This window comes from Scyliorhinus torazame, chromosome 21, assembly GCF_047496885.1.
Source record: "Scyliorhinus torazame isolate Kashiwa2021f chromosome 21, sScyTor2.1, whole genome shotgun sequence".
NCBI classification, from domain to species: domain Eukaryota; kingdom Metazoa; phylum Chordata; class Chondrichthyes; order Carcharhiniformes; family Scyliorhinidae; genus Scyliorhinus; species Scyliorhinus torazame.
Genome location: NC_092727.1, coordinates 123962303 through 123975587, shown reverse-complemented (window position 1 = coordinate 123975587; position 13285 = coordinate 123962303). Strand labels below are relative to the sequence as shown.

At 46.1% G+C, this 13285-nt stretch overlaps 1 protein-coding gene across 4 annotated transcripts in view; it reads right to left on the bottom strand.

The window, feature by feature from the left end:
• LOC140398609 (phosphatidylinositol 5-phosphate 4-kinase type-2 beta) overlaps positions 1–13285 on the bottom strand; it is a 119434-nt gene that overhangs the window by 52168 nt on the left and 53981 nt on the right. For 2 of the 4 annotated variants that reach the window (XM_072487449.1, XM_072487448.1), the window contains exon 4: positions 10103–10171. The exons of the other annotated variants lie outside the window; for them this stretch is intronic. In XM_072487449.1, coding sequence (XP_072343550.1) covers positions 10103–10171 — 69 coding nt within the window. The remainder of the gene's footprint in view (positions 1–10102; positions 10172–13285) is intronic. 4 annotated transcript variants of the gene reach the window in all.

Genomic DNA, 13285 nt, shown 5'->3' with positions numbered 1-13285 from the left:
CTCATCTTTTCCCCCACCTCCTCCCTGTTCCAAGTCTCTGCCTTGGGTCTTCAGACTCGTGTCACTCGACCTTCTTCCCTTTCCCGACACTTTCTGCCTCAGCTTGAGATTTTCCTCAATGTTTTACTGTCCCAATCCGGATCAGCTTTCCAAGCTTTGCTTAACGGTTGTGGTGACCGAATCTCAGGAAGGAAATATTGGCTTTGGAGGAGCATGGAGATTTACCCGTATAATGACAAGAGATTAAAGGACTAAATTGTGAGGACAAATTGCATACGTTGCCTTGTATTCATTTGAGTTCTGGTTGATTGGATTGGATTTGTTTATTGTCACGTGTACCGAGATACAGTGAAAAGTATTTTCTGCGAGCAGCTCAAACAGATCATTTAGTACATGAAAAGAAAATACGTAATAGGGCAATAAAAGGTACACAACGTAAATACATAGACACCGGCATCGGGTGAAGCATACAGGAGTGCAGTATTAATCAGATCAGTCCATAAGAGGATCGTTTAGGAGCCTGCTAACAGTGGGGAAGAAGCTGTTTTTGAATCTGTTAGCGCGTGTTCTCAGACTTCTGTATCTCCTGCCCGATGGAAGAAGTTGGAAGAATGAATAAGCCGGGTGGGAGGGGTCTTTGATTATGCTGCCCGCATTCCCCAGGCAGCGGGAGGTGTAGACAGAGTCAATGGATGGAAGGCGGGTTCGCGTGATGGACTGGGTGGTGTTCACGACTGTCTGAAGTTTCTTGCGGTCCTGGGCCGAGCAGTTGCCATACCAGGCTGTGATGCAGCCCGATAGGATGCTTTCTATGTGCATCTGTAAAAGTTGGGAAGAATCAATGAGGACCCGCCAAATTTCCTTAGTTTCCTGAGGAAGTATAGGCGCTGTTGTGCTTTCTTTGTCATAGTGTCGACCAGGACAGATGTGTGATGTTCACACCTAGGAATATGAAGCTGTTGACTATCTCCACCTCAGCCCCGTTGATTCAGACAGGAGTGTGAACGATACTTTGCTTCCTGAAGTCAATGACCAGCTCTTTAATTTGATCTCCCAGCTTGCTCCTCCAAAATGCCCCATCAATCTTGCTTTGGATGCTGGCGGTTTTTCTTTAGACACCATGGGCGCAATTCTCCGACCCCCCACCGGGTCGGAGAATCGCCGGGGGCTGGCGTGAATCCCGCCCCCGCCGTGTCCCGAATTCTCCACCACCAGAGATTCGGCGGGGGCGGGAATTGCGCCGCGCCGGGGACGGGAATCGCGCCGCACCGGTCGGCGGGCCCACCCCCGGCGATTCTCCGGCCCGCGATGGGCCGAAGTCCCGCCGCTGCCATACCTCTCCCGCCGGCGTGGATTAAACCACCTTTTGAACAGCGGGACAAGGCGGTGCGGGCGGGATCCAGGGACCTGGGGGGGGGGGGGGGCGATATGGCCCCGGGGGGTGCCCCCACAGTGGCCTGGCCGCGATCGGGGCCCACCGATGGCACTCTTTTTCTTCCACCTTCGCCATGGTCTTCACTATGGCGGAGGCGGAAGAGACCCCCTCCCCTGCGAATGCGCGGGGATGATGTCAGCAGCCGCTGACGCTCCCGCGCATGCATCGCCCGGCGAAGACCTTTCGGCGCCGGCTGGCGTGGCGCCAAAGGCCTTTCCCGCCAGCTGGCGGAGCAGAAACCACTCCAGCGCGGGCCTAGCCCCTCAAGGTGAGGGCTTGGCCCCTAAAGGTGCGGAAGTCTCCGCACCTTTGGGGCGGCCCGACGCCGGAGTGGTTCCCGCCACTCCATCACGCTGGAACCCCCCCCGCCCTGCCGGGTAGGGGAGAATCCCGCCCCATATTCCTTGCTTTCTCTATTGTTGGAAGTCAGGCTCCCAGCAGTTTACAAAGCTACCAAAATCCTCTTTTTGGCCCCAGCTGACTTCTGACTCTATCCCCATCTAGGAGTTGGGAACAATGTTTCCTGCTGTCATTGCAGGAAGTTTTTTTCCCCATAAAATTCAACTCCCTTTGCTTTCAATCCCTGCTGGCCCCTAAATCTGGTCCCACTGTGCTTTTCAAGTGCAGCACTGACATTTTTTCATACAAGCCTCTGACAGTAATATTGTTTTCTCGGTCCTACAGCTCCGACTTAGTTTTTTGAAACCCTCACTTGCTGTTTCTCGAAGAATCACACATGCTGGACTTTTAACTCACCATGGCCCACCATTTTCTACATGCTTTCTTTGTCCGGTTATATATTGGCAAGACTGAAACCGTTGTTTCCGGTCCCCACTCCAAACTCTGCTCCCTTGTCACTGGCTTCATCCGCAACCCTGTCATATTTTGATCCCGAAATGAGATTGGAACCTCATATTTGTGACATCACTAAGGCCATCTATTTCCACCTCCGTAATATTGCCTGACTTCACCTCTGCTTATCTGCCCCATTCAAGACTTTCATTCCTGCTATGTTCAACTACGCCAACACTCTCCTCCTGCCTGGCCTCCCACATTTTGCCCTCCATAAACTTGTGGTTATCGAAAACTCTGCTGCCTGTCCGAACTTGTAGATAGTTCCTCTCCCCTGTCACCCCTGTGCTTGCTAACCTCCCAATCAAGTAACACTTTGATTTCAAAATATTCATCCTTGTTTTCGAACCGCTTTTTGGCTTCACTGCTGCGTTTCTCAATAATCTCCTCCTGCCTCACAACCCACCGCAATACCTGTGCTCCTCGCGGGCATTCCCAATTTTAATTGCTCCACCATTGGAGGCTGTGCCGTTAGTTGCCTAAGCCTCGAAACCCTCCCAAAATCCCTCCACCTCCCTACCTTGCTTTCCTCATTTAAGACGCTCCTTAAAACCTACCTCTTTTCCCAAGCTTTTGACCATCTGGTCTAATATCTCCTTAAGTGGCTCAATGTGATTCTTTGTTTTATAATGCTCCCGTGTAGCACCTTGGGACATTTCATTACAAATATAAGTTGCTGTTGCTGTTTTCTAAGTCCGCTCCGATGTTATAGGATGTGAAGATCTATCCTTGCTCTTTTGAAAGATGCTGACCACCCGTGCCCCCCACGCACCCCACCCCCCCCCAAGCCCCAGCTGATTGGGAGGGAGAAGAAAGGGAGGGGAGAGAGTGAGAGGAGAAATATGAGCGGAGAGTGAGAAAAAAGGGGAAGAAAGTGATTGAAATAGAAGTGAAAGGTGCAAGAGAAACAACAAAGAGTGAGAAAGAGAATTGAAATGGCGAGAGAGAGAATCAGTGTGAAAGAGGAAGCAAAAGAATGGAATCGCAGAAGAAGGGGACACAAAATTGAAGGAGACGTGATGGGGGATAAAAAAAACAAGTGAAAGAGTAGAATGAGAAAATGTGCAACAAAAGCAGAGGTGAAACGAGGAGGGGCGGACATTATTTTGCAGACTTACCAGGACCAGTTTAAGGTCCCGAGTTTAAGGGTGCAACAGGCTGCGTGGCTTTTGATGTTGACCAGTCTAAAATAAGGTTCAAGAACCATCAAATCAGATCAGTTGCCAAGGATGACAAATTGGCTCGAACCACTATCTTGTTGGAAGTTATGGCCATTGTGAACTGGATCTGCATTTTGTTAAGCCCGGCCCCACCAGTATTTAAGCTTTTCATGCCCCATTTTCCGTCTCACTCCTAATGACCTTACAAAATCACCATTTACTGGACAGCATTCAGACTTTGTGGCCTCAAAGAGACGCGGATTCACCTTATAGTATAGCAAGATGATATTTTGCAGCAACATTTGTGCAGCAAGTATAGAACACTGGTTTGGCTTCAGCTGAAGTACTGCCAAGGATGTTCATGGGTGTCACCACCCTTTAGAAAGGATGTGAAGGCAACAGAGGGAATGTAGAAACAATTCACGAGACTGGCTCCAGGGACGAAGAATTTCAGTTATTAGACAGATTGATTGGAGATGTTGGGACTATTTTCCTTGGAGAAGAGACAGTTGAGATGGAGTTTAACAGAAGTATCCAAAATCATGAGGGGCAGCACGGTAGCATAGTGGTTAGCACAATTGCTTCACAGCTCCAGGGTCCCAGGTTCGATTCCGGCTTGGATCACTGTCTGTGCGGAGTCTGCACGTTCTCCCCGTGTGTGCGTGGGTTTCCTCCGGGTGCTCCGGTTTCCTCCCGCAGTCCAAAGATGTGCAGGTTAGGTGGATTGACCGTGATAAATTGCCCTTAGTGTCCAAAATTGCCCTTAGTGTTGGGTGGGGTTACTGGGTTATGGGGGTAGGGTGGAGGTGTTGATCTTGGGTAGGGTGCTCTTTCCAAGAGCCGGTGCAGACTCGATGGGCTGAATGGCCTCCTTCTGCACTGTAAATTCTATGATAATGAGGGAGTGGTTAGGGAAAATCTGTTCCCATTGGTGGAAGGATAATGATGACAATATTTTAAAATTCTAACACTTGTTTCCAAAATGCCTCCATGGCCTCGCCCTTTTAACCCTGGAATCTACCAAGATGTCTGCACTCCTCCAACTGTGGCGAAATTCGCACCTCTGGTCTTGAATCACTCCACCATTAGCAACCCTGCTTTCAGCCCTAAACTCTGGAATCTCCACCCTCATTTCTCCACCTCGCTTCCTCTCTTTAACTCACCTCTTAAAAGCCACCTCTCTGACCGAGCCTTTGGTTATCTGTCATAATAATGTTTGCACGGGACGGCACGACATTGCAGTGGTTCGCACTGCTGCCTCACAACGTTGAGGACCCAAGTTCAATTCAGGTCCCGGGTCACTGTGTATGTGGGGTTTTCACATTCTCCCCATGGCTGCGTAGGTCTCACCCCCACAACCCAAAGATGTGCAGGGTAGGTGGATTGGCCACGCTAAATTGCCCCTTAATTGGAACATTTTAAAAAAACAATATCATTTTGCATGGCTCAGTGTAAAATTTTGACCGAAAGTGCTCCTGTGAAGTGACTTGGGACAGTTTACTACATTAAACGGTGCTATATAAATGCAAGTTGTTCTCGTTGCCAGCAGGGGGAAGCAATTTACTGGTGTCCTAACCCCCACGGAATACATTTTTTAAAATGATCACTCCAGGGAACTGGGAATGGAAACATTAGCAAAGCACATCATCGTAGTGTCCGGGAGTCCCGAATGAAACAAGGTTGTCTCAGGCCTAGCCCGGTTCTTTTAGGACACAACCCACACTCCAGGGAATCTACATCAGAGGCCACAAAAACATATGGTGCAAGAAAGTAAAGCCCCACAGTGGGTCATTCAAGGGAAGTTCGGAGACTTGGAACTAAAAGATGTGGACAGTAAAATATTTCCACATTGTTTTTAATGTTTTTAATCAGATGCAAGACTTTTTAAAATCGGTACCAACGACATAGGTAGGAAAAGGGACGGGGATGTAAAACAGGAATTCAGGGAGTTAGGGTGAAAGCTGAGCCAGGACAGACCGTGTTGTCATCTCTGGTTTGCTGCCAGTGCCACGTGCTAGCGAGGTGAGGAACAGGGAGAGAGTGCAGTTAAACATGTGGCTACAGGGATGGTGTAGGAGGGAGGGTTTCAGTTACTTGGATAATTGGAGCACATTCTGGGGAAGGTGGGACCTGTACAAACAGGACGGGTTACACCTGAACCAGAGGGGCACTGATATCCTGGGAGGGAAATTTGCCACAGCTCTTCGGGGGGGTTTAAACTAATTTGGCAGGGGGATGGGAAACTGATTTGTAGTCCAGGAGATAGCGTTGCTGGAGTTCAGGAAGTTGAGAGTAGTGCAGTACTGAGGAAGGTACCAAGGTCACAAGAGTGGACCTGTAGGCATGAAGGTGGTTTGAAGTGTGTTTACTTCAATGTGAGGAGCATCAGGAATAAGGTTGGTGCGCTTGAAGCACGGATTGGTACCTGGGACTACGATGTTGTGGCCATTACGGAGACGTGGATAGAACAGGGGCAGGAATGGTTGTTGGAGGTTCTCGGGTTTCGATGTTTCAGTAAGATTAGGGAAGGTGGTAAAAGGGGTGGAGGAGTAGCATTGTTAATCAAGGATAGTATAATGGCTGCAGAAAGGCAGTTTGAGGAGGATCTGTCTACTGAGGTAGTGTGTGCTGAAGTTAGAAATAGGAAAGTGGGGCAGCACGGTGGCGCAGTGGGTTAGCCCTGTAGCCTCACGGCGCCGAGATCCCAGGTTCGTTCCCGGCTCGGGATCACTGTCTGTGTGGAGTTTGCACATTCTCCCCGTGTTTGCGTGGGTTTCGCACCCACAACCCAAAGATGTGCAGGTGGATTGGCCACACTACATTGTCCCTTAATTGGAAAAAATGAATTGGGTACTCTAAATTTATAAAAAAGAGAAGAAAAAAAAAGAAATAGGAAAGGAGCGGTCTCATTGTTAGGAGCTTTCTATAGGCCACATAACAGTAACAGAGATGTGGAGGAAAAGATTGCAATGCAGATTTTGGATAGGTGCGGTAGTCACAGGGTAGATGTCATGGATGACTTTAACTTTCCAAATATTGATTGGAACCGCTATAATTCGAATAGTTTGGATGGGGCTGTTTTATCCAGTGTGTACAGGAAGGTTTCCTCACACAATATGTGGATAGACTGACAAGAGGGGGGGCCACATTGGATTTGGTACTGGGTAATGAACCGGGCCAAGTGTTAGATTTGGTTGTGGGAGAGCACTTTGGAGATAGTGACCACAATTCGGTGACTTTCACTATAGCAATGGAGAGAGATAGGAATATACGGCAGGGCACGGTTTATAACTGGGGGGAAGGGTAATTACGATGCGATTAGGCAAGAATTGGGGAGCATAAGATGGAAACAGGAACTGTCAGGGATAGGCACAATTGAGATGTGGAGCTTGTTCAAGGAGCAAATACTGCGTGTCCTTGATATGTATGTCCCTGTCAGGCAGGGAGGAAATGGTCGAGTGAGGGAGCCATGGTTTACAAAAGAGGTTGAATGGCTTGTCAAGAGGAAGAAGGGGGCTGATGTAAGGATGAGAAAACAAGGTTCAGTTAGGGCCCTTGAGGGATACAAGATAGCTAGGAAGGAGCTCAAGAAAGGGTTTAGGAGAGCTAGGAGGGGGCATGAGATGTCCTTGGTGGGTAGGATCAAGGAAAACCCCAAGGCTTTTTATACTTATGTGAAGAATAAAAGAATGACCAAGTTGAAGTTAGAGCCGGTCAAGGGCAGTAGTGGGAACGTGTGCATGGAGTCTGAAGCTATAGGAGAGGTCCTAAATGAATACTTTTGTTCAGAGTTCACAAAGGAGAGGGGCCATGTTGTTGAGGAGGATAGTGCGATACAGGCTGGTAGGCTGGAGGAGGTAGATATTCGGAAGGAAGATGTGTTAGAAATTTTGAGAAGCCTGAGGATAGATAAGTTCCCTGGGCCTGTTGGGATATACCCTAGGATTCTTTGGGAGGCAAGGGATGAGATTGCAGAACCTTTGGCTTTGATCTTTATGTCCTCACTATCTACAGGAATTGTGCCAGAAGACTGGAGAGAGGCGAATGTTGTCCCCTTGTTCCAGAAAGGGAATAGGTATAACCCTGGGAAATATAGGCCGATTAGTCTCACTTCGTCATAGGTAAATTATTGGAAAGGGTCCTGAGAGATAGGATTTATGATCATTTGGAAAGATACAGCTTAATCCAGGATAGTCAGCATGGATTTGTGAGGGGTAAGTCTTGCCTCACAAGTTTAATTGTATTCTTTGAGGAGGTAACTAAGTACATAGATGAAGATAGTTCAGTTGATGTCTTATATATGGATTTTAGTAAGGCGTTTGAGGAGGTGCCCCATGGTCGGCTCATGCAGAAAGTAAGGAGGCATGGCATAGAGGGACATTTGGCCGATTGGATCAGTAACTGGCTATCACATAGAAGACAGAGAGTGGTGGTAGATGGTAAATTTTCATCCTGGAGTCCAGTCACCAGCGGTGTACCACAGGGATCAGTGCTGGGTCCTCTGCTATTTGTGATTTTTATCAATGACTTGGAGGATGGAGTTGAAGGTTGGGTTAGTAAATTTGCTGATGACACAAGGATTGGTGGAGTAGTGGATAATGTGGAGGGCTGTTGTAGGCTGCAAAGAGACATTGATAGGGTGCAGAGCTGGGCTGAAAAGTGGCAGATGGAGTTTACCCTGATAAGTGTGAGATGATTCATTTTGGTAGGACAAATTTGAATGCGGATTACAGGGTTAATGGCAGGGTTCTGAAGAATGTGGAAGAGCAGAGAGATCTCGGAGTTCATGTCCAAAGATCTCTGAAAGTTGCCACCCAAGTGGATAGAGCCGTGAAGAAAGCCTATAGTGTGTTAGCATTTATTAACAGGGGATTGAGTTTAAGAGCCGTGAGGTTATGCTGCAACTATACAAGACCTTGGTTCGACCACATTTGGAGTATTGTGTGCAGTTCTGGTCACCTCATTATACGAAGGATGTGGAAGCATTGGAAAGGGTGCAAAGGAGATTTACCAGGATGCTGCCTGGATTGGAGGGTAGGTCTTATGAGGAAAGGTTGAGGGAGCTAGGGCTTTTCTCAATGGCGCGAAGGAGGATGAGGTGACTTAATTGAGGTGTATAAGATGATGAGAGGGATAGATGGAGTAGACGTTCAGCGACTTTTTCCTCGGATGGATGTAGCTGTTACAAGGGGGCATAACTATAAGGTTCATGGTGGAAGATATAGGAGGGATGTCAGAGGTAGGTTCTTTACTCAGAGAGTGGTTGGGGCGTGGAATGCACTCCCAGCTACGGTAGTGGAGTCGGACACTTTAGGAACTGTCAAGCGGTTATTGGATAGGCATTTGGAGTGCACTCGAATGATTGGGAGTAGGTTGATTTGATCTTAGTTTCAGACTAGTTCGGCACAACATCGTAGGCATGGTTTCAGTTCTATGGTATAGCTCAGTGGGCTAGACAGCTGGTTTGTGATGCAGAACAAGGCCAGCAGCGCGGGTTCAATTCCCGTACCAGCCTCCCCGAACAGGTGCAGGAATGTGTCGACTAGAGGCTTTTCACAATAACTTCATACTTGTGACAATAAAAAGATTATTATTATTATTACTATTGTGAAATAATACCAGCACCAAAACTACAGTCCTCCAAACATGCTTGCCTAGCAGTGTTTTCCAACAGAAATCGCTAACCAACCACAAGTGACCAAGTGATTCGGTTTAGCCACATCCACTGATCTTAGTAGACGTCTTTCACATGGTATAGACAGATGTACTTGATACATAACAACCATCTTCCGTTTGACAGACTTCCTTTCTCATCAAAGCCGAGAATTTGGGCACAAATTTAGCCGACACACCGCATCGCAGCGCAGGTTTTAGATTTTTGTCCAGCATTACTCTGCCCTTTACTGGAGTGACTATTGAAATTGTTGACTCACACAAGGAGCAACACCAGATCCACCCTCCTTCCCTGACGAGAGCTGTCCCTGCCCTCATTCCAGACCCGCTTCTCCTCCGCCTTGCTGTGCAGAACAACGATTGGGTACTCCTGTCTGCCCGTTAGTGCTGCCGGTTATAGGCTGGGTTTACTTTCTGCTGCTGGCCTGGAGCAGTTAATGTGTGACGGGTGACTGATTAATCGCGAGCTGCCTGTGATGGCAACTCCAGTGTTGCTGGTATCTCCATTGTGCTGAAGTCCATGTTTCCACCCGTGGCATACACCATTATAGCACAGGACTAGCACATAGTAACCAAGGAAGTAAAACACAGTCAATGGTTAATAAACACTCATACGCTCTGCCTTTCATTTTCAGCAAAAAAAGGTAATGCTCGCATGCATACGCCATGCAACTATGAGTGACAGGATCACATGCTCAAAGGTGGTGTCTATTACTACTTCTTTATTTACTAATGAGAGATGCAATTAGCCACATCTGGATTTTTAAATTAGCCAGAGGTGGCTAGTGCAGTGCCTAACGTTTGGACAAAACTATTCAATGTAAAATAATCTTTAAGAAATTAGTCATTAGGTATCTTGAAGGTTCTCTCTTTTTGCAACATGTTAGTAGCAAATCTCACATTACCTATAAAAGTACATGCAGTGCAGCAGACAGGATATTGTGGTGAAGCACGGAGGCAAGATGCCATTTTATAAACTGACCTGGCGGACTAAGCCCATGTTCATTGTTACTTTATCCAGCTCCTGCGATGGAAGCTTTGACAAAGATCGCTATAAACAATAAGAATTGAAAACAAATAAACACACACCTATGCCCCGGGAATATCAACTGTGATCAGAACAAAGTCCCCACTTATGAAGCAAAAGACAAAACACTTTAACAAGGGGGAAATCAAAACCACATTGCAATCGATCTGATCCAACGAAAGCAACACTCCCCTCAACGGCCCCATTGTTCATACCAAGAATATCACAAGTGTTATATATACTGCAGCTAAACATATTTCTGAGACAGCAACCGTACTGCATTTAGAAGCCATCAAAAAATAAAACCATAAACCATTATCTCATTCAAATTGTGCAACACATTTGGATACAATTAATTGGAAAAAGCTTCAAAATAAATCTCCCCAATAACATGGCGGGGGTGGGGTGTCCTACGTTTACTTTCAGCGTTGAATATTAATTGCTTTCAGCATTCAGGTATTTATTATGGAAATCTACCCACACAACACACCACCTCTGCTCTGCGCTGGTCAGTCAAGATTCCGGAACTGTAAAAGAAAGTTAAATGTTTGGATAGGACCATTACTCCAAACTGAGGACGGCTTGATGCCCAGCTGTTCACCTGATTTTTTTTCTTTTTGACTAGTAGCTGAGATTGGCGTTTAGTTCAAATTCCAGTGTTTATAATTTAGCTTTCTGCAACTATATTCAATGTTACAGAAGTGCTCCACCTTACCAAACTTTGCAAGTTATAGCCTCATGTTCAGCTTCTTTTGTTGTTCATATCTTATCTCCTCTCCTTGGTGAATTAAACAGCAGGCCGTTTCCCTTTAATCTGTCTTGCATTTGTCTTTTAATTCCCCTGCCTGAATGAGCCAAATGTGGACACTGAACTAATCTGATACTTGGGGACGAGGTTCTCCTTTAGATCAGATAAAGCATGTCCCCCTCTAAGAGATGGTCATATCAGGGGAACTGTGCATTCACAAGATAATTGCAGATAAAGAAAGGTATTCCTCATCTTAAGTCATCAATCTGGGGGGATGTAACAACTCCATCCATTCAGCAACCAATTATTTCTTAAAAGGTTCCAGAGTCTTTGTTTCACTTACTATTCCTGGAAGCCTGTTCCACATAATGATCACACTTTGAATGGAGAAGAATCTCTTGAAATCAGTCCTAAATGTACCAGTTACTGACTAGTTTGAATACATGCCTCCTTGTCCAATTTAATTTGAAGTAATGGTACAGACGCACCTTCTCCATTTCAGGAAGCCAAGCCCGCAATTTTCCATTGATAAAAACGTGAGTGGAAAGGAATTTGTTTGAAAAACAGGATCCTAACTCTCAGCATCTAGTCAGGCAACATGAGATAAATACTTTTGTTGAAAGAAGCCAACAATGATATAGAAGTTTAACCTAAATGTTCGTGGTATTTTACAAAATGCAGAGATATCTAGTGGCAGAAAACAGGTACTGCAGCTACGACACAAAACTGCACTGAAAATATCCTAATCAAAAGCAAAGAGCAGGAAATTTGAAATAAAATAGTAAAATAAAGTCGTAAAAATGCTGGAAATGCTCAGTGGGGCAGGGAGATATGGGGAGAGAAAAACAGAGCTAATATTTTTAGGTCATCTGAAATGGTAGCGCAGTGGTTAGCACTGTTGCTTCACAGTGCCAGGGTCCCAGGTTCGATTCCCGCCTGGGTCACGGTCTGTGCGGCGTCTGCACGTTCTCCCCGTGTCTGCGTGGGTTTCCTCCGGGTGCTCCGGTTTCCTCCCACCAGTCCCGAGAGACGTGCTGTTAGGTGAATTGGTCATTCTGAATTCTCCCTCTGTGTGCCCGAACAGGCGCGGAATGTGGCGACTAGCGGATTTTCACAGTAACTTCATTGCAGTGTTAATGTAAGCCTACTTGTGACACTAATAAAGATTATTATTATTATATGAGTGTTGCTGGCTATTTCTGCTTTTATTCCAGACATTGCCTTGTAGGTTTGAAAAATTTAGCTATTTTATGATTGTGCTCTGCAGAATTTTCATACTTTGACAGTGCATGTGTGGAGACTCCGTACTTATTAATTCCTCCAACTTTCTACCTTGCAAGCTAGGTAAAAGAAAAAAAACTATCCTGCGGACTTCTTTCCCTGACACTTTTCACTCCATTCCTGCAGAAAATCTTCAGCCCCTTCTTGGGTATTGTTTTCAGATTCTGGGCCCCATCTGGAAACGCGTCAGCAGACAATCAGCGGTGGGAAGCATAGCAGCAGAAGAGCCCCATCATTGCCCAATGTCCACATACTTAGGTATACAGCAGAAATCAATGGGGCAGGGATCAAAAACAGGAATTCTGCTCGATGGCCCCGTTCACAGCCTGGGTACATGAGAATCGATTGTGATGCCTGTACTGCAGGCGTAGTACTCAGCTTGGTATGGAGCCTGCTCTACCCAAGACCGCAGGAAACTACAAAAGGTCATGAATGTAGCCCAGTCCATCACGCAAACCAGCCTCCCATCCATTGACTCTATCTATAATTCCCGCTGCCTCAGAAAGGCAGCCAGCATAAGGACCCCACTCACCCCAGACATACTCTCTTCCATCTCCTTCAGTCAGGAAAAAGATACCAAAGTTTGAGGTCACGTATCAACCGACTCAAGAACAGCTTCTTCCCTACTGCCATCAGACTTTTGAATGGACCTACCTTGTATTAAGTTGATCCTTTCTCTACACCGTGCTATAACTGTAACATTATATTCTGCAGTCTCTCCTTCCCTATGCACGGTATGCATTGTTTGTACAGCATGCAAGAAACAATACTTTTCACTGTATACTAATACATGTGACAATAATAAATCAAATCAAAACTGCAATCCTGGCCAATTTGAATTAATACAGCAGAGAAGGCGTTGACCGTGATCTGTATGGCTTAGCTACTCAAATGAGCCACTGGGGAGCATTGTGTGTTTCGTAACTCCTTCAATCCATTACTAATAACTTATTGATTAGTTAGGATTCCAATTATCACTTTAATTAGGGTTAAAAAAAAGAACAATTTCAACAGTTTTTAGTTACAGTTGGACAATCATATTCACTGTCATTTAAAAAAAAATCAAACAGCGAACTCAAGTAGAATTTTCTGACTTATTTATTCATCTC